General features: G+C 45.2%; 2 protein-coding genes and 1 pseudogene across 2 annotated transcripts in view; 1 reads left to right on the top strand and 2 right to left on the bottom strand.

The window, feature by feature from the left end:
• Positions 1 to 21975, top strand: part of LOC147458042 (Flavodoxin family protein) — a 184569-nt gene that overhangs the window by 23519 nt on the left and 139075 nt on the right. The window lies entirely within an intron of this gene.
• Positions 17165 to 17830, bottom strand: LOC147458044 (uncharacterized; annotated as a pseudogene).
• On the bottom strand, positions 18173 to 20039 carry LOC147458043 (uncharacterized). Its single transcript, XM_086512804.1, has one exon. The coding sequence runs from the start codon at positions 19985 to 19987 to the stop codon at positions 18401 to 18403; it is 1587 nt and encodes a 528-aa protein (XP_086368930.1). The 5' UTR covers positions 19988 to 20039; the 3' UTR covers positions 18173 to 18400.

The raw sequence follows: 21975 nt of genomic DNA, 5'->3' as shown, positions 1-21975 counted from the left end.
AATGCTCCGAGCAGACGTAGACATCCTGTAGGCCCCAAAATTGGCGCCCCTTTCAGTATTTCTTTATACTTTGAGAGGGTAAATTACAAAGTAGAGTCTTGGGAATCCTTTACCTGTATCCCGCTAGATACCATCTGTTTTGGCCAAATTTTGGCAGCATAACAGCCCCAAAACTTGCGCGAGACCAATTCCCCTACTGGAACTCACTTCCACTGGCATAAACCCTCTGATTCGTGTCCAAAAACAGGAAATTCAGCACGTTGTATTTACTGATTTTTGCCCTGTTTTCAGCCCTAAATAGTCTCTAAACTGTCCTCTGCCAGTGGGGCACTATTCCCAATGGTTCTGGCGTCTGTATGGCTAAAAAACAGTCAATTTACAGCGTATACACAACGCTGAAAACGCACGTGTACGGTGAGGTTATGACCCTCACCGGTGCCTGCTTTGGAGTAGCAACTAGCTACCCCTGTTCTTGCTCAAGAAGGCTCTTGCCTCAACACAAAAGCATGAACCACACAACTGTACATCAATCAAATGAAGAGCCCTCTTGTGGGGCATCACATAACTGCACATAGGGGGAAGAGAGAGCAGTGTGTAGTGTGCAGTTCATCACTCCTAGCACCACACTGTACATAGAGAGGAAAGCAAGCACTTCATAGCTCTTAACCTCTCAATGAAGCATCCCCCCAGCATAAATCGAGCGCCCTCTCTTTTGCACTTAACCTATAATGCATCTGTGAACAAATAGATGCAAAAAGGGAAAGTTTTCCATGGCTGCCAAAACCTGCATATCGCTGAAAATGCAACAAAACAGCCTTTTAAACACGCATCTGATGCCTTCTAATGCTGAAAATGAGCTCCTTGATCCTAGGTAAAGTCATGGGATACTCAAAAATGGAGAGAAATGGCTGAAAATCACAGTTGTCAGCCTCCAAAACTGCTCCAAAAAGTCAGTAACGAGTTCTGTTCTCTCAAACTTGGTAAATTGGCCAAAGAGTGCCACTTGGCACTCACGCATGCAATTTCCCTGCATTGGGCTTCCTGCTTAAAAATCTCTCAATTGGTGCATCTGTTGACTTTGCAGCAGAGTAATAAAATGTTCCCCTTGTCATTCTGAAGCTAATGACGCGAATAGATTTCGTGGCCCAAAATAGCAGTTCCCTAAATTTTAGGGGATGCTTCCGTTGGACTCCCACCGGTTCCATCAATCCTCATTGGGACCGCATCCAAAAGTGCAATGTGGCCCAACTGTCGGATACTTTCTGTTGGTGATCCCACCTTGACTTTATGCCTTTATTGAGTTCACTTCCTAGTATCCACCAACTTGCTAAGTGCGACGGGGGACCAACATGATCCTCATTGGGACCGCATCCAAAAGTGCAATGTGGCCCAACTGTCAGATACTTTCTGTTGGTGATCCCACCTTGACTTTATGCCTTTATTGAGTTCACTTCCTAGTATCCACCAACTTGCTAAGTGCGACGGGGGGACCAACATGATCTTGCACTGAGCCTAGACATCCTTTTACTATACGAATTCCAATGCCGACCAACTTCCTGTTTGTGGGTGAAACTACCGTTCACATTGGCCATACAATGTCCGACCATTTGCAACTTCAAAAAGAGGGTCTAAAAAATTAAACAAAAATCATTGGAAAGAAACCAACAACTAAGGTTAGCAGTTGCCACGTTTTCGTGACATACCTCCCTATTGAAATTACAACCGTCCTCGATTGCATATCATAAATACATGCCACTGATGATCTTGTGTTGTTAGCACTCTTTTATCAACGCATGTATCTGCAAGAAAGGTCGTGACACGTAGATACAAATGACTTAATGAGACCTTCATACTTTTGTCATTTCCATCTATTACATTGAAATTCTGAATTCATATGTATATATGATGTGCTAGCTCTATCATTATCCCTCCTTTGCACATGTTGGGTTGGGGCATAAGTAGGTTGTAACCCAAAGATCTCAAGGTAAAGTTGCAATACATTTGGTTACTCTGACAGTTCATGCTCTTCCATCAACTTTCCATCCATTGGTGGATAGTTCTTGAACTTCACCACATAGCATCTTGCAACCTGTCGAGGCTCTTGCCTCTGCATGTAACAAACTGCTGACGTGTCAAAGCCCTGAAGAATGGAGTCAACTTGCAGATGCCGGCCGAGGGGCCTAAACCCTAAGAAGAACAAGTAACAGAAGAAGAAGTCCTACCAACTTATGGGGACCCCGTCTGATGGGGCCCCAAGTGACATAAAGGATTAAAATAAAGCAAGACCCACATACACACTGACAGTTTTGCATGGCAGCTGTACGGAGATTTTCGGAAATTCCACTGACTGCTGACGTGATAGAACTGTACGGATTTCCACGTTTCGCGCTGGCATTGCTAACGTGGCAGGACTGTACGGATTTTCGTAAATTGCGCTGACAACTTTTTGGCATTGCTTTTGGACCAGAAGCTTTTGAGTTTTGAAGGCTTTTCACTGTAATTGCTTTTCAGGCCAAGGGCCTTTAAATATGAGGTTAGGGCTCATTCTCTGGCATGCTTCCTGGAGAAGGTGTAGAGTCTGGAGTACCGGGTCTCTCTCTCTCTCTCTCTCAGTTCAGTTGTTAGTGAAGTGCTAAAGTCTCTTTCAGTCTGTTCTTTTCTATTGGCACGTGGTGCCACGTCTTGTGACAGTGGTATTAGAGCATCAGGCGTGTGCTTTTCTGGAAGCATACCAGTCCTACAAAAGAGCAGAGACTCGAGAGAGCTATTGGAATTTTATTTGAGGTATCTTCGCCTGCCAATCCGGACTTATTAGCCACTCCCACCCTTACTTCATCGCGCATCGGGCGCGCTCCCGTCTTCACCGCTCATGTCTTATAGGGCATAAGCCATTAAGATCCCTTGCAAGAGAAGGATCCAAGATTTGTTTCGAGCCGCTGTTTTTCTCAGAGACAGTACCATGTAGATGTCTATAGCTACCAAGCCGCACACTTCCAAGGACTTTGCAAGCTTTCAAGAAAATTTTTTGCCCGAAGTTGTATGGTTTCTGACATCTTCCTTCGGAATGCAACTTCTGGTAGAGTGGGGTATCCTGAAATGCTTGCCATGGAAACCCTAGTAGATTATAACTTGAAATTTCTCGACATCTCTAAGTAGATGTCTCTTTATGAGCAGATGACCTTGGAGTTCCAGTACGATTGCTATCTTAGGACTACCATCACCGCCTAAGAAACACTGTCTATCCAAGAGCTGATGGACCATGCCGTGCTCGGCTACGACCTTATGGAATGAACCTAAGCCTAATTTTTGGTGCAGGTTCCAGGATGGAAAATCAGTCGACTTTTCGAGCTCGATTGATGTCGAGATTGCTTTTTAAGTTTGACTTCTGTTTGAGAACTTGTTTGGTGATCTGGTTTGAAATTTGTTTGAAATAGATCGTATCTGTTTTGAACATGTTTTGGTGCCGATTTGAAATGTTTGACTTTGTTTAATATTGGTTTCATTGATTGGTTTTTACTCCCAGGTGGAGAAGTGAGAAATACTGTTTTGGTATTGTTTGAACCTCGGAACGACGTAGGCCGATCCCTGGGGAGCGTTCTGTTGTATGCTTGAACCTCCAAGCGACCCAGACTGCGGTCTGGGGAGCTTTTGGTTGTACAGTCGTCTGAGCTCATGGCCCGGACCTTTTCAGGTTATTTGCGGGGGGAGTGACGAGGTAGTTGTTGAGTAGCTTCATACCGTAGACCGTTTGTCTCGGGGGAGTGCTTAGATTCGTTGTTTGTTGTGTCTTGTAACATGCATATGTAAGCATTTGTGTCACGTGACACATCCCAACCCTATGTGTCCGTGGACAAGCTACACCATAGCAGGGTTCAGTTCGATCAAGTTAGATTAGCAGTGATCTGGCACTTTTGTGAGTCTATTCGTAGACCGTGCATGCCCAGTCACTTAGCATAGATGCATATCCTCCGGTTGCACACAGCATGATCATCGGAATTCCCATCAGAATCCATTAGCATCAGTTAGGGGAATTTTCTAGTGCATTTAGCCTATTTTTCTATTTATTGGGATTTTCACTTATTATTTTTAAGTGACTTTTCAACAAAAGTAGGTAGGGCAATATATAAGCAAACCCAAGTTAGCACTTTCTGGAAGAAGAGGCAGCAGGAGCACCTTGCTCAACAGGCAACTTCTCAGCAAGACCAACCCCCGCGACTACTCTGGCGTTTTCTCCACAGAAGACCTAGCGTTTTTGCATGAGATCAGCCTTGGCGATTTGTGCACAGCAGATCAGCCCCGGCGTCATCACGACACAACAGATCAGCCTAGCGTTTTTGCATTTGCATAACCCCGGCGACAGAAGGACCAATTTCAGCCCCTGGCGTTTTTGGATTTCAGCAGCAAATTAAGACCGGCATTATTCACCTAAAGTGTAGCAGATTCAGCCCGTAAAGACCATCAGTTTTCAGCCCTAAGAAACCTCATTTTTCAGCCAAGAAAACGCAGCCAAAACAGTCATTTTCAGCCACCAAAACAGTCCCGAAATTCAGCGATTAGAAGATCTCAGATTTCAGCCATCGTCGTCGTCATCGTCGTCGTCGTCACCGTCGTCGTCATCGGCATAGACCAAGTTGCATAGTCCATTGCATACGCATTGTACACCTTTGTGCAATCAAAGAATAGACCACTCTCGCCGACGAGAGTGGGGCCTTCGGAGGAGGGTTTTACAACCTCTCGGGTGTCGTATCTCTTCTCTCTCCTCTCAGTCTCATTCACTTGCACACACAATATCCACTCACTTTGTTCGTGACCACAGCACTCTACAAGACGGAAAGCTCTCTCTTTCCCTAAAGAACGAAAAAGGAACCTTGAGCAATAAAGATCACTAATCTTGAGAAAATACAACATTCATTCCGCTGCACCTAACATTGGTATCAGAGCTTTGGAAGTGTTCTGCATTACTCAAGGACAGAACCACAAGAACCACAATAATTTTTTTGCTTGTTACGATCGCACGAATCCAAGTTTACTTGGGCGTGGCGATTCCTAATCGTGTTTTGTTAAAGAGTGACAGGAATCCCAAGAAAGAAGGGCTTGTCCAGCCTCCCCTTGTGTCTCTTTTCACTCATTGAGAGCGGACCGTGCACTTAGCGGCCAGCCAATCGACGTGAGGTGGGAAAAAGCAACCTTGGTGTGAGCGCAAGGCTGCCAAGGGGTGCGCCTACAGAAAGGAGTAGAACTCGGGTGAAGAGAAGATCCTTCTCCAACGCGATTTGCAAGCGAAAGAAAACCTCAAGAACCTCAAGAACCCAAGACCCTCAAGACTCAAGACCCTCAAGAACCCAAGTTCCTCGTGAACTTAAGAACCCAAGACCCGCAAGAACCCAAGTTCCTCGTGAACTTAAGAACCCACAAGAACCCACGATTGCAGGATGATCATCACTCGAAGGGGAATGGATACTTCGCTTGGAGGTGATGAGCATGAGAGAGGCGAAGAAGAATTTTCCCCACCAAGAGGTTTTGCCGACCCTCCCCCTTTCCCATCTACGACAAAGATTGCACTAACTCCTATGGAGGCTTTGCAGCAATTTTTTCTGAAACAGAAGTTAGAACGAGAAGCAAGAAATGCAGAAAGAAAAGCGTGAACACGAAGAAAGAATGGCAGCCATAAAGCATGAGTACAGAGAAAGGAAAGCAACCTTGTTGCAACTCTTTTCTCATGTGCCGGCACCGATGCACGAAATTCGGGAAAAGGAGACTCTCTCCGTTTCTTCTTCTCCAAAGCATGACACACAGGATTTGCATGATTGTGTGAAGCATGATGATGATTTGATTGACAATGATTTGCATGATGATAAGCATGATGTTTTGGATGACAAAGATAAGCATGATGATTTGAATGATATTGCTAAGCATGATGATTTGGATGCCAATAACAAGCATGATGATTTGCATGATCAAGATGTGATTTCTCACAAGCATGATGAGTTGCATGAAGAAGATGTGATTGTTCACAAGGATGATGTGTTAGTTGATGCTTTTTCTAGCGAAGCTAACCTCGTTGTAGATTTGATCAATCACCAAGAATCGATCTTGGCTTTCGAGTCGAGGTCCACAGATCCCCCACAAGACGATTCGATAGATCCCGAAGAAGCGATCTTGGCTCTTGAGCCTTGGTCCAAAGAACCATCACAGGAAGTATTCTGTGTTCGCACGATTGATACGCACGCATTGTTCGAGTGTTTCATTCGTGAAGGTTTCCTGTATTTTAGTCAGCATCGTTATGTGATCCCTTTTCCTAGGCATGACATATTGTATGTTGAGCACGTTTCTCTCATGGATGAGCACGAATGTATGCAGATTGTGCATGAAGAGTTGAAAAGTTTGTATGTCAGGAAGTCACATTCCATGTCTCTTCCTTGGCATGACACAGTTTCCGAAAGAGCACATGATTGTATGAGCACCAAGCATCGGCATTTCCATGGTGATTTGCCACAATTGATTGATTTCGATCAAACAGAAAAGATTCGACCTCATTGTTTGCATGTGTTTGATGAACGGGTTGTCACTCCATCTATTTGTTCATCTACATTGCATGCACAGTCTTTAGAGAAGACAATATTTTTTTCCTTCACTTTACATGGAATGGGTATGTTCATGGTTTTGTGTTGGAGATGGTTTCAGGAATTTTCAGCCATGGAGATTCTTGAAGACGAAAGAAGCAGGATACTCGACGAAGTTGACGCAAGAAAGGAGATTCAGAAGACTTTGCAGACCTTTATGAAGTTCAAGTACCGCACGACCCACACATCAGAGTGGGCCGGCGAAGAGTCCCTTCCAGGATTCCGGATGCTGTTGGCGATCTCCCTTGACGCCATACAGTTCGGTACCAATACCTCACTTTGAAAAGGAGGGGATGTCACGTGACACATCCCAACCTTATGTGTCCGTGGACAAGCTACACCACAACAGGGTTCAGTCAGTTCGATCAAGTTAGATTAGCAGTGATCTGGCACTTTTGTGAGTCTATTCGTAGACCGTGCATGCCCAGTCACTTAGCATAGATGCATATCCTCCGGCTGCACACAGCATGATCATCGGAATTCCCATCAGAATCCATTAGCATCAGTTATGGGAATTTTCCAGTGCATTTAGCCTATTTTCCTATTTATTGGGATTTTCACTTATTATTTTTAAGTGACTTTCCAACAAAAGTAGGTAGGGCAATTTTGCTAAGTTAATATATAAGCAAACCCAAGTCAGCACTTTCTGGAAGAAGAGGCAGCAGGAGCACCTTGCTCAACAGGCAACTTCTCAGCAAGACCAACCCCCGCGACTGCTCTGGCGTTTTCTCCACAGAAGACCTAGCGTTTTTGCATCAGATCAGCCTTGGCGATTTGTGCACAGTAGATCAGCCCCGGCGTCATCACGACACAGCAGATCAACCTAGCGTTTTTGCATTTGCATAACCCCGGCGACAGAAGGATCAATTTCAGCCCCTGGCGTTTTTGGATTTCAACAACAAATTAAGACCGGCATTATTCACCTAAAGTGTAGCAGATTCAGCCCGTAAAGACCTTCAGTTTTCAGCCCTAAGAAACCTCATTTTTCAGCCAAGAAAATGCTGCCAAAACAGTCATTTTCAGCCACCGAAACAGTCCCGAAATTCAGCGATTAGAAGATCTCAGATTTCAGCCATCGTCGTCGTCACTGTCGTCGTCATCGGCATAGACCAAGTTGCATAGTCCATTGCATACGCATTGTGCACCTTTGTGCAATCAAAGCATAGACCACTCTCGCCGATGAGAGTGGGGCCTTCGGAGGAGGGTTTTACAACCTCTCGGGTGTCGTATCTCCTCTCTCTCCTTCTCTCAGTCTCATTCACTTGCACGCACAATATCCACTCACTTTGTTCGTGACTATAGTACTCTACAAGACGGAAAGCTCTCTCTTTCTCTAAAGAACGAAAAAGAAACCTTGAGCAATAAAGATCACTAATCTTGAGAAAATACAACATTCATTCCGCTGCACCTAACAATTTGTGTTGCATTGTGATGTGCCAATGACTGAATATTCCTAATTGGATGAGATTACGTGGGTATGTAATTTTAGTGCATCAAGACACCCGTGGAAGATCAGTACGGTCTGGGTGTGATGGCTAATTTTACTACGCCGGATTATCAAGAGTTCCGATTTGGACGAAAGGAGAAGCTAACTCCTTGATCCAAAGAGCTGAAAGGAGAAGCTAACTCCTTCATCAAAAGAGCCGAAAGGAGAAGCTAACTCCTTAACAAAAAGAGCAAACTGAATGTCCCTCGGAATGACCCTCGGAAATTTTTGAGCTAACTTGAGTTGTTTTGTAGATATGCTGTAATCACGGATGATTACTCTCTTTCACGAAGGGGAGATGTAACAAACTGCTACGTGTCAAAGCCCTGAAGAATGGAGTCAACTTGCAGATGCCGGCCGAGGGGCCTAAACTCTAAGAAGAACAAGTAACAGAAGAAGAAGTCCTACCAACTTATGGGGACCTCGTCGGATGGGGCCCCAAGTGACATAAAGGATTAAAATAAAGCAGGATCCACACACACACTGACAGTTTTGCGTGGCAGCTGTACGGAGTTTTTCGGGAATTCCGCTGGCTGTTGACGTGGCAGAATTGTACGGATTTTTGCGTTTCACGTTGGCATTGTTGACGTGGCAGGACTATACGGATTTTCGTAAATTGCGCTGACAGCTTTTTGGCATTGCTTTTGGACCAGAAGCTTTTGAGTTGTGAAGGCTTTTCACGTAACTGCTTTTCAGGCCAAGGGCCTTAAAATAAGAGGTTAGGGCTCATTCTTTGGCATGCTTCCTGGAGAAGGTGCAGAGTCTAGAGTACCGGCTTGTACTGTGTTGATGCAATATAAAGAAATACTGAAAGGGGTGCCAAGGTTTGGGGCCAATACTCTTTGGGGTGGAATTCCGCCACTCCATGTTGCATGTCGTCTCTCTCTCTCTCTCTCTCTCTCTCTCTCTCAGTTCAATTGTTATTGAAGTGCTAAAAGTCTGTTTCAGTCTGTTCTTTTGTATTGGCACGTGGTGCTCGTCTTGGGACACTGCAAACGAGCATAAACCCACAACAGTGTAGCGTACTACCCACGACCAAGTAAGTTCAAATTTCAAGATGATTTACCAATGCGTGAAAGAATCCAAGCAATCGCCTCAGAGAATCGGCGAGTAGCATACCACTCGGCAGACCCACATCACTCCCGTAAGAGATCTAGTGGCCAATCTACCACTGTGAGACCTCTCCCTATCTCATCTTGGTTCATACTTGAAAACCCTAAAAACGCACTAGAAAATCAGTCCTAATTTGACCACTTTTTGCAGAGCGAACATGCGGAATTTCCTTTTTGTCCTGTGAAGAGGAACCCTCTTTCATAATGCCCTTCCCTTTGTCGGCCATAGTATAATCCCGCGTTCCTGTACTCTGTGTCTTTACCCAAAACAACCAAGGCTCACTTCTTGAGGAAAAAATGATTGATATCCCGGCAATGGAACCTTGAAACCGGCCCATGGGGCGGTAGACTTTGGCTTTCACCCGAAATTCTTTACTTTTAGAGACACACACAGAGCACTTTGCAAAGGGAACCTGCGATGGGAATTAACACTTACACACACACACGGCTCGGAAGCTAGAATGCTCCGAGCAGACGCCGACTGTAACAGACTTGGACACTCCAAGTCAAGAATCAACCGCGACAGCACGAAATAACCACTTCAAAACAATTCACAGATCACAATAGATTTGCATTGGCCCGGCGGAGTTCTGTGCCTAGAGATATTGGCCCCAAAGACTGGCGCCCCTTTCGGTATTTCTTTTTATATTAATCAGATCAAAGTACAAGAGTGTGGCTAGGGTTTCACTCTCAAACTCTGCATCTAGATGCTCTGAGAAGTGAAGCCCTCTCCACATATTTAAAGGTACAAGGGATGCCCAAAAGCAGAGCCCCAAAAGCTTTTAAAATAAAAAGCATAAGAGTTCAAAAGCTCTTCTCTCTCAAGTTTTCCTTTTTTTTTGTTAAAAAAAAGCATTCTCTTCAAAAGCGAAATTCGTGTCACTCATCATTCAAAAAAGTTTTTTTTTTTTTCAACCTCCGCGATTTCCGGAAATTAGGGTTTTTGACAGAAATTAGGGTTTGTAGGAATTTTAGGGTTTCTCCTATCCGCCACATCATCACTTTGTGACATTCCCCCCTCTTGAAAGCATTGTAATCGACCGCGATTACGCCTGCAAAACCGACAAAAGCCATAAACCATCTTAGCAGACACTTGACTGTTAGTACCTACGTACTAGGAACACACATCTAGCACATGTACAAAATTGACAGTCACATCACACGACATCACAGGACATCACCAGACATCACATGACATTCAACATTCATTCGGATCTTAGACCACGATTTATCGGCAATGTAGCTAGCAATCACATCTAGGTCCAATCGGGACCTCATCGATGTCCGATTGACTAACCCCTATTGCAACCATGTCTATTCGAGATCAATCAGACCAAAATGCTGCAGTCATTTTGGCTATCAGTTCCTGCACTCAAAAGAAGTCAAGAACACATCAGTATCATTATCAGGAATTCCATTTCATAAAGCCATACAACAAAATACTGTCAGCTCTTAGTATCCCTGAAGCTCAAAGAGACATCAGTGACTTTAGTATTCAAATCAAGGCATCTGTTGACAAAGGAGTGGAGTGACTCCCCTCTTGTGCATCCCACTGCACCAGATCTCTGGCTAAGTTGAATTCTGGGTTCCATTTGGAGTAGACTATGCTAAACCAAAAGCATCGAGGTAAAGTTTCACAATCTGAGGAGTATCTGCTAGGTCCTCCTCCTCCATCCACTTCGCATCAAGTGCAGGATAATTCTTGAACTTAACCAAGAACCGCCTTCGGACTTTACCCTTATTCTTTGTATCCTTATGTGCCAAAATCTGTTCAGGAACAAGGATCTCCTCGTTTTCTTCCACTTCGGGTTACTCATCAGGCTTCCCATCATTAGGCACATCACCTTTAAAAGGTTTCAAGTGACTCACATGAAATGCATCGTGAATCCTCCAAGTATCTGGCAGTTTCAGTCGGAAGGAGACTTCATTTATCTTTTTAGTAATCTGGAAAGGGCCGTAGTATCGCATACTAAGCTTTGGAAAAAGCCTCTCCTTTCCCTTTTTCTTTCGTAGGCGTGCCTTCTCAAAACGTAAGAGCACCCAATCATCCTCCTTCAATTTCATGTCGCGACGATGGCGATCCGCTGCCTTTTTCTGTCGTTCTTGAGACTTCTGCAAAGTCTCGCGAACCTTGGCAAAAGCCGTATGTATATTCATCCGCTTCAAAGATCTTATCTTTCGTGCTCAGGAAGGGTGGAACCTTCGCAACACCTTCAACAATCTCAAATGGCGCCTTCCCCGTCGACGAGTGTATCGTGTTATTGTAGGCAAATTCCACCAAAGGTAAATATCTTTCCCATTGAGTCTTCTGATCTGAGATATAAGACCTCAATAAATCTAGAACCACTGAATTGGCAATCTCGGATTGCTCGTCAGTCTGCGGGTGGAACGATGACGAGAACTGCAACCGCGTGCCAAGGTTCTCCCAAATTGCCTTCCAAAACAAACTCGTAAATCTGGGGTCTCTGTCGGAGACAATTGTCTCAGGCATGCCATGTAATCTAAAAATCTCGGCCACAAACAGTCTCACTAAGTGATCTGGCTTGACTGTTTTCTTCACTGGAATGAAATGAGCCTGTTTGCTAAATCTGTCAATAACAGTCCAAATACCATCGTGACCACTCTGTGTTCTCGGGAGATCAAAAATGAAATCCATCGCTATACTTTCCCAGGGGCGGGTGGGAATGGGTAAAGGCTGTAACAATCCCTGTGCTTTATGCCTGTCAAACTTGACCTTCTGGCATACCAAGCAACTGCGCACAAACTCTTCCACATCTTTCTTGAGTCTCGGCCAAAAGAAATATCTCTCTACCCCTTTCATGGTGGTAGCAAGATCTTTCTTGAAAATTTCAAGGAGGTAAAGTGTTTTTTGGGGTGGAAAGGGGATTCACAGTAATTCAGTCAGGCTGTGTAACGAACAATAGTCTTTTTCATCAAGTAGCCTTCCCGAAGGGAGTATCCAGCTACTGTCTCCCCATCCCGTAGCCGTGTGAAAATATCTGCAAAATCTGTATCTGTGGCATACTGATCGACCATATCCTCGAAGCTCCTATGATGTATCGCGGAAATAGCCAGAACCAGCGGTTTTTGAGACAAAGCATCTGCCACCACATTCTTCTGTCCCTTCACATGGACAATCTGGAAGTGGAACTGTGACAAGATGTTCGCCCACCGCATCTGCTTTTCCGAAAGCTGCTTCTGTGACAAGAAGTAGCGCAAACTCTGATGGTCTGTAAAGACAGTAAAATCCGCTCCGAGTAGGTAATGCCGCCACTGAGTAAGAGCATGGATAACCGCCAAAAGCTCTTTCTCATAAATCTGTGCTGTCATCTCCGGCCTAGAGAACAAACGGCTCTCGTAAGCTATGACATGGCCTTCTTTCATCAAGACCGCACCCAGACTACGACCACAAGCATCACAATATACTTCGAATGACTTTTGCAAGTCCGGCAAAGTCAAAATAGGTCCCGTAGTCAATTTCTCTTTCAATGTCTGAAAGGCAGTCACCTCTGTGGGTCCCCACGAAAAAGGTACTCCTTTCTGTGTCAAGATATGCAAAGGGGAAGCAACCTCTGCAAACTTTCGTCTGAACCGCCTGTAGTACGAACATAGTCCCAAGAAGCTTCTAACTTCATGGACATTCTTCAAGTCAGGCCAATCACGGATAGTCTCTATCTTGGCCGGATCCATTTGCACTCCTGTTGCTGACACAATGTGTCCCAAAAAGTGTATCTCTGGTAGGAAAAATTCACTTTTCTTTGTATTAATCACTAACTTGTGATCTCGTAATACCTGAAAGACCTGAAGCAGATGATCTCTGTGTTCTGCCTCATTCTTGGAGAAAACAATGATGTCGTCAAAGAAAGTGCCAACAAATAGCCTGTACTCTCGAAAAATCCTATCCATCATCCGGTTAAATGTCGCAGGAGCATTGGTTAAGCCAAAAGGCATCACCAAAAACTCAAATAACCCAAAAGTCGTCCGAAAAGCTGTCTTGTAGACGTCTCCTGGCGCTATTTGATCTGATGATATCCACTCTTCAAGTCAATCCTGCTAAAGCACGAGGATCCCTGTAACCTGTCGAGTATATCATCGATCCTAGGAATCGGAAATGTGTTCTTGATGGTGATTTTGTTGAGAGCTCTATAATCGATGCACATTCTCCAAGATCCGTCTTTCTTTAAAACCAACAACACTAGAGAGCAATACGGTGAAGTACTAGGCTGGACAAGACCCTTTTCCAAGAGGTCTTTCACTTGGTTCATAATCTCTTCATTCTGTGCTCGGCTCACACGGTAGGGTGGCTGGTTCGGTGGTGTACTACCAGGTATCAGATCAATGGTATGATCTTCAGGACGAGTAGGTGGTAACTCTCCTTGCAGGCCTTCTGAGAAGCAATCGGCGTGAGAGTGTAGAAAATCTTGGCGTTCTTTATCAAGTTTAGACATATTTGTCCTATCATCATCACTCAACTCTTTCATAAAGATCGAGTAAACAAACAGACTGGATTTCATTAATTTTGAAATGGCCGAAGCCGATACAATAGGGACAGACTCGCCCTTCAGTTTAATATCAAGTACAATTGTTCTGCCCTTTTCTGTAGTCAAAGTCGCTTTTTCTCGCCCGATAATCGACCACGGCGTTGTTCTTGTGGTACCAGGGAATCCCTAAGAGAACATCACAACCCTCCAAAGGCATTATGAAGAAGTCCTCATGCCCCAAATACCCCTGACATTGCAACCGAAGTTTGCCAATGACAGGTGTAATGGCTACGTCCCTGCCGGGTGCCGCTAGAACTGCCTCTGCAAGTGGTCCCATCCGATCGGGAGTAATCTCGAGCCGCGCCGCCAATTCCGGTGAAATGAAGTTGGCCTTGGCTCCTCCATCAAAGAAAATCAGGGCCTCTTGATCTTTCACTTTGCCCCAAGCTTGGCAAAGTTCTGTACTCTCATCCATGGTGTCGGGATCAATACCCACACAATTTGGAACCAGTCCTGTTTTCATCTTGCCTTTTCGTACATGGTCCTCAGCTGCTCTCGAACTCTCAGGCCTTTCGTCGTGCTTGTCATTCTGTTCTTTCTGTGCCTTTTTAGGGCACTTCGCGGAGATATGTCCAGTTTCCCCGCATCCAAAGCACTTCCCCTCCCTGATGTAGCGAGTTCGCTCCTAAGGAGTAAGTCTGGGTCGTGCATCCTTTTTCTCTCGGTTGCTCTTTCTTTTTCTACTTTCATTCCCAGAAGTCTGTCCGGTTCGTTGTGTCGTGGCCTCATCTGTGGGGTAGGTCAGACTGCCAGAGTGAATTGCAAAGCCCCGCTTCGCATGACTCATCAACTCTTGAATAGAAGCTGACTTCTGTTCCAAGCAGTGGTCTCGGATCTCTGTAGGTAGACCCAATGTAAACCGCTCAATCTGTTCTCTGAACGAGATCTTCTTGAATGAAGAGGCAGGTAGAAAAGAGTTCCAGAATCTTTCACAGTAAGAATTCACTGTATCGCTCTTGGTCATTCGGAGATGGTTCCAAGCAGGTCGTATATCTCGCTCAAACTCTTGAGTCAACCAAGAAGAAATAAAAAGCCTCTTGAATTTCAGCCATGTAACTGGCACAATCTTGCTTAATAGAAGCGTGGACCACCAAGTGTGAGCATTCCCCTTAAAATAAGAGGCAGCTCTCCGAATCTTGGAGTGCTCTGAATAGCGTCCTCCCGCAAAAGCGATGTCAAACTGCTGTATAAAAGACAAAGCCTTCGAAGCATCTGAGTATCCTGAGAAAGTATCAAACTTGATCGAGTGGCCACCTTCCTTAAACTCTCGGACTTTCTTGCTTTTATCTTCGAGAAAGTCATACTGGTTGGCTTTGTATAAATTCTTCTTGTTCGCATAAAAGTTCCCGTTGTCAGAGTCTGAACTGTCCGTAGACGAGTCCTCTGTAGAAGTGTCACTCACTGGGCGAGACTTAGACTTCCTTGCCTTTTTCTTGCCCTTTCCGAAGCGTTGTTTTTTGCTTCGCTTTTTGCTTTTCCTGTCTTCTTCGCTCGCGTCTGAAGAGCTAGAAGAACTGTCAGAAGAAGAAGAAGAAGAAGAAGAAGAAGAACTGGGTAGGCCTTCAAACTTGACGCGCTTCTTCAGTTTCTTTGCCTTGTCGAATGTCGACCGACGACCCAAATGTCCTGGGAAGTCAGTGCCTTTCTTCTGCTTTTTGTCGTGCTTTTTGTCCTTCTTTTGCACGTCGAAAAGCTGAGCAATCCGTGCATCAACCACGTTCTCTAGTTCCTTCTCCGTATATTTCTTGGAGGTAGAAGATTTCTTGAGAGCGGGTTTCGGGAGCGGTGTTGTGGTTTTCTGCTACTCTGTCTGTACCTCTTCCAAAGAGGTCTGGTTCATATATTTTGCCATCTTCGGGTGCTTGGCAAAATTGAGCATCATCTTTGTTGCATTGCCAATCAATTGACGACGCTCTATCTCTTGCTGCTCCGCCTGAGTAGGCCTAGTCGGGCCATACTTTGTCTGAATCTTTGTTGTGATCCCAGCTCGCATCTCCAGATGTAGAGGGAGTCGACTGATCATTGCCTGAAGCCATAGGTGCCGCGGGAAAAAAAATTTCGGGGATCGGATTTCCCGTAGAAGAGAAATCGGCCGTGCTCTGATACCGCTGTAACAGACTTGGACACTCCAAGCCAAGAATCAACCGCGACAACACCAAATAACCACTTCAAAACAATTCACAGATCACAATAGATTTGCACTGGCCCGACGGAGTTCCGTGCCTAGAGATATTGGCCCTAAAGACTGGCGCCCCTTTTGGTATTTCTTTTTATATTAATCAGATCAAAGTACAAGAGTGTGGCTAGGGTTTCACTCTCAGACTCTGCGTCCAAATGCTCTAAGAAGTGAAGCCCTCTCCACATATTTAAAGGTACAAGGGATGCCCAAAAGCAGAGCCCCAAAAGCTTTTAAAATAAAAAGCATAAGAGTTCAAAAGCTCCTCTCTCAAGTTCTCCTTTTTTTTTGTTAAAAAAAAGCATTCTCTTCAAAAGCGAAATTCGCGTCGCTCATCATTCAAAAAAGATTTTTTTTTTTCAACCTCCGTGATTTCCAAAAATTAGGGTTTTTGGCAGAAATTAGGGTTTGCAAGAATTTTAGGGTTTCTGGCAAAAATTAGGGTTTCTGCTGTCCGCCACGTCTTCACTTTGTGACACCGACAACCTGTAGGCCCCAAAATTGGCGCCCTTTTCGGTATTTCTTTATACTTTGAGAGGGTAAATTACAAAGTAGAGTCCGTCCGATGGGGGCCCAAGTGACTAAAGGCAAAACAAGACCCCCCACACACACATATTAATTTGCAAGCGGATGATGACGTGGCAGGATTGTACGGACATTTGGTGTTTTCCAAGGTGGAACCAAACGTAAAATCTTGTACGTATTCGGTACGTAAGGTACGCAGTCCTGTATGGATTGAGGTTTAAGGTACGTAAAAATACGCACTATTGGTAAAAAACCCTTAAAAATTAGGAAAAACATTTGAAATTTCACAAAAGAAGCCCACAAATATATAAACTATCAATCTATATGGCTAAATGAAAAGGCCTACCTGCATTAAAATTTAAACATCAATCAAGTGACCTACCATGGTCCATATACGAACATGGGACACAATACCCGATTTCAGTAATAGTATGACAGACTCGATACCATAATCTCAAAAGCAACATAGCATTGTAAGGTAAGAGACAATGTACATCAATGATCATACAAGGGTGAAGATCCAAAGATTGACTAATGATGATTAAAATACTGCAAATACAAAACTCAACACTACAATCATCCCGGCATGAAAATGGCATATCAATCATGACCAATGAGAATGACATTATGACATAGCAATCATGACCAATGTCTGATGCCAACTACAAAAGCTCATCAACTAGCAAGGTGCAAATGCCAAAAGTTAAAACTAATACATAGCATGAATAATACTAGAAAAAACCCAATGGAGTCCTCAGTCAAGAGACTCAAGTCTCTCTCTCCCAAGACAACTAGCTTAGAACTCATCATCGGATGAAGATGAGCTCTCTGCAGAGGAGAGAATGTCTCCATGTGACAAGACATTGCCCTCGTCGTCGTACTCTGGCTCCACAACCATAGACACCTGTGGCTGCTCTGCAACATCCTCAAGATCCTCCTCCTCTGTGGCGTGAATGAGATGAACCGCCTCATTTGCACGTACTTGTGCTTTGCGGACAGGAAGCTTTCCTTTGCGAATGCTCTCACGTCATGCAATATCTGGATCTGGAGCTCGCTCTTGGAGTGGAATGTTGTATGCCCGTGCTCGTGATCTGGTCACTCGTCGATCCACACTCTCCAACTCTCTATGAAGTAGTCGATGAATCTCCTCCTGCTCATCTCTTGTCTGCTGCTCAATGTTCTCTATAGTGGAATCAGGCACCATCTTAACCTGCGTGGGATCTACCTGCTCATAGAAAAAACCGAACGTACGTTACAAAGAGTTCGATCATATCATCATAAGTAAAATCGACGAGTTAACAAAACTACATATTTAATATTACCTGCTTTGGTGTCCCCAAAGCATGGTAGGCTCGCACAAGCTTCATGTTGGCTCTACAGTAAACCAACCTCTCTAGTTGCGCAGTGCTTAGCCTATTGCGTATTTTGGTGTGGATCAATGAGTAGGCACTCTAGTTGCGCTCACAAGCACCCGCAGAGCAATCCTTCAATTGGGAAATTACAATGATTTAGGGTTTAGTATTTACCTGCAAAAGTGGCAATGGTTTAGGTTTCGTATTTACCTACGAAAGTAGGCGTAATGCAAGATCCGTAAGCTTGGGAAGACCCTGTCTCCCATAGCTCTGTCACCAAGTCAAAGGAAACTTGGTGGCCTCCTATCTCAGTGCCACAAGCCGCACAAAGGAAGGACCTAAGCTGTTGATGAAGCTCGTCATCTCAGCATCAATCTCCAGTTGTGTGTCCTCGTCATACCTCAACGAGATGTATGAATCGCGTAGTGCAAGCAAATCTCTATCATGGAATAGTTCTGGCTTTTTGTAGAGAGGATGGAGACATGCAGCCATTCCATGTATAGGACGGCTCATGAACGTCCACCGACTCTCCACAATAGCCAGTATGTCATCTCGTCTGCACACATCCATCAAAAAAGAAGCATCTCAGTGTAGCAGGTCCGAGCTATCTAAAAAAAAACAATTGCCAACAATTGTCAATGATGCAATCAAGGAAACATACCGCTGCTGAGACAAAGAAGGACACTCTCTAATGTGGCTCTTCATCTGCAAGAATAGATGGTAAACCAGCCCTAGTGTGGACCCCTCCATATCCGTGACACGCAGCAACACGTGAACAGGCTGCAAAGCCACTGTGAGAGACTGCACCTCTGTCCAAAAGCTCTCATCAAGAACACGCCTCTGGATGTACTTAGTGTTCTCCTGCTGGGAATTGTGCATGTCTCTCCATTTGGGATCCACCACTGTTTGCATCAGGGAATCCCTTAGCTTGAAGAGCCTATGGAGCACCAAATACATATAGGAAAACCTGGTTTTTGAAGGCCGTACCATATCCAACTGGCTGTGGCTCCTAAAGATGGCAAGTGCTTGGTGCTTCTTGCGGAAGAAAGTGGTGATCTTTGTTGCATCAGACACAATAGGCAGCACCCAAGGGAGTTTCCCTATCCCCTCCATGAGTAAATCAAGGCAATGTGCAGCACAGGGGGTCCAAACTATGGATGGAAACTCTGCTGAAATCAAGTCACCCATTGCTTTGCAATTTGATGCATTATCAGTGACAACCTGTACCACATTCTCTGCGCCAACGTCTCTAATGGCCTGCCGAATGTGCGTGTAAATGAACTGACCTGTGATATGTTCCCTTGCCTTCCCTGCATCCACGGCTCGCAAAAAATATGTGCCAAGGCAAGATGACACAAGAATGTTGATGATGTGTCGTCGACGTATGTCACTCCAACCATCTGAAATGATTGTGCACCCAAATTGTTTCCATCCTGCCTTCACTGGAACCAAAGCCCTGTCAATCAAAGCCTTTTGCTCATCAAGCATTGTTGTGCGCATTTTCTTGTACTCTAAGTCAGTCCATGTATCTGTGGGACCAACCTGAGCAATAGCCTTCACCATCCTTTTCCATTGGTCAGTCCTCAATACATTGAAGGAGATGTTGCACTCAATAAGAGTGCGAGCAATCTCCATCTCCGCCACCTTTTGTCGCTCCTTGATCCAAGATTGAGTATGCACACGCGAGGGCAAGGTGGTCTGCCTAGGCCCTGTGACATCCTCCGTATCATTAACATCCTCAGAAAACACATCCTCAACATCTTGCATGACACGAGCCCTCTTCCTGTTAGACTGAGCCTGTGCACTAGGTTCACTACTTCCCACCGTTTGATCTTGAGTGTCCGTCTCCCCAAGGTCTCCGAGAAGGGCATCATGAAGAGCATCTTGTGTAGATTGTTTTCCCCTACCTTTGTTTACTCCTGCCATTGCTGGAAATTTTTCTGCAATCAGTTGATCTTTTACAGCAGGCGGCACCTTCTTGCATGCTCCACAATTGGCTGTACATCCTATTGCCGTCAAGTGTCTGACGACACGAGTGACCGTACTGGTCTTCTGCATCCCACAATACTTGCATTGCCAACGTCGTGTACCTGATCCGGATTGCCCTGGAGTCTTCACAATCTCAATGACATTAGTGTGAATGTTCCAGAGGGGGTTGGCTTCGCGAGGCATGGTGTTTTCTTTGCAAGAAAGGCGCTCACAGACCTGCTCTGCACTTGCTCTGCACCTGCTCTGCAACTTTTACAGAAGCGCACACTCTCTGTAAAGAGCTTTACTGAAAAAATAAAACGCTACCCTATCGCTGCAATGGACGCCACACGCGCTGGCCAATTTTTTTTTATAAAAATACTGCACCGTACGGATGCAATCCGTACGGTACGGATCCGTACTGTACGGACGTACCGTACGGATTGCATCCGTACGTACGTACGGTACTACCTTGGTGTTTTCCATCGACATGTTGACGTGGCACTGTATGGATGCTCATAATTCGCGTTGACAGGTTGTTGACATGGCAGTAAGGATTTTCGTGAAACGTGCTAGCAACTTTTGGGTTCCACGCTTTGGACCAATTGCTTTTAGGCTTCATGCTTTTCATGTAAACTGCTTTTAGAAAGGCCCAGGGCCTTTAAATATGTGCCACGTCTCCGCGCGGGAGTGCAGATGACAGAGTACCGACTTGTACCGTGTCGCAGCAATATAAAGAAATACTGAAAGGGGCGCCAGGGGTTGGGGCCAGTGCTCTCTTGGGTGGAACTCCGCCACTCCCCGTCTCATGTGTCATGTATCCTCTAGGCCTTGACAAAGATCACACATTTCTGATCTGGTGTTTCAAGATGCCTCATTTTGAGAGAGAGAGAGAGAGAGAGAGAGAGAGAGAGAGAGAGAGAGAGAGAGAGAGAGAGAGAGAGAGGGTGATTAGATAGATTCTTAGAGTGCTGTCTGACCATGCACCGGTTCCTATGCAGTTGAGGTTCCACGTATCCTATGGGCCTTGACAAGGATCACACATTTCTGATTTGTGTCTCTGTGGTTTATTGCTGGGATGAGAGTAGGGAGAAATATAGGAGTCCCTATAGGGACCCCACCTCCTTCTACTTCATTCATCGTGTCATTAGCAAGTATTGAGCCAACGCTTGGGACTACTGCTCCCTTTGGCGTTTTCTCTCTCTTCTCTCTAGCGTTTTCAGGCAGTTGCAATCTCTCTCTCTCTCTCTCTCTCTCTCTCTCTCTCTCTCTCTCTCTCTCCCATATTCTGACACTCAGAGCTATCATTGAGGAGGGCAGGTCACATGGGAGACGGATTTATTGTAGCTTTGTGGATTTCCGCAAAGCATTTGACATGGTACCGAGAGCTCGACTGATGCGCAGACTGCAGGAGATGGGGGTGCCCACAGTGTTGATTTGGGGGATTATAGCTTTATACAGATCAGTGATGGGACATGTACGCACCCCAGAGGGGATATCTGACTTAGTTCACTCCACTATCGGGGTGAAACAGGGTTGCCCATTGTCTCCTACTCTATTTGGTATGTATGTTGATGAGGTGTCTGATTACATTGACAGAGAGGGTGATAGAGGTGCCCAGCTGGCAGGGACGTGGATCCCATTGTTGTTATATGCTGATGATATTGTCTTGATCTCTGACTCACCAGAGGGTATGCAGCGACAGTTGGATGCATTACACAGTTTTGCAGAGGATAGTGGATTGTCTGTAAACCTTGGTAAAACCAAGGTCATGGTGTTTAACACCACACCGCAGTGGATCAGGAGATCGGCACCGACCTTCACGTATGGTCAAGAGATTGTGGAGTATACAGATGCATACACTTACCTTGGGATAGTCTTCACTGGGCCGAGGTTTTCTTTGGGGAGAGCAGCAGAGACTAGACTGACCAGAGCTTATGCGGCCTTGGGAGGCTTGGAGAGGATGTGTTCGCAGGTTCAATTCCAGGAACCTCGGACAAAGTTATGGCTCTTTGATACTTTAGTAGCCTCAGCTATGATGTATGGGGTACAGGTTTGGGGACCTTCTGTAGGCCAGGATGGTTGGAGACGTATGGAGAGGCCCTTGGTATCTATGATCTCCCGATTGATTAGAGCCAAGGCCTCCGTACCTCACGCGATCATTCGAGCAGAGCTAGCTGCCCCCCCCATGG

The sequence above is a fragment of the Adiantum capillus-veneris genome, chromosome 5 (genome assembly GCF_014529385.1).
Source record: "Adiantum capillus-veneris isolate H3 chromosome 5, ASM1452938v2, whole genome shotgun sequence".
Taxonomy (NCBI): domain Eukaryota; kingdom Viridiplantae; phylum Streptophyta; class Polypodiopsida; order Polypodiales; family Pteridaceae; genus Adiantum; species Adiantum capillus-veneris.
The sequence above is the reverse complement of the archived record's forward strand: the minus strand, read 5'-3'. Positions and strand labels throughout refer to the sequence as shown.

Excerpts from the sequence above, each read along its gene's own strand:
- LOC147458043 (XM_086512804.1), bottom strand. The coding sequence starts at position 19,987 with ATGCCTCGCGAAGCCAACCCCCTCTGGAACATTCACACTAATGTCATT.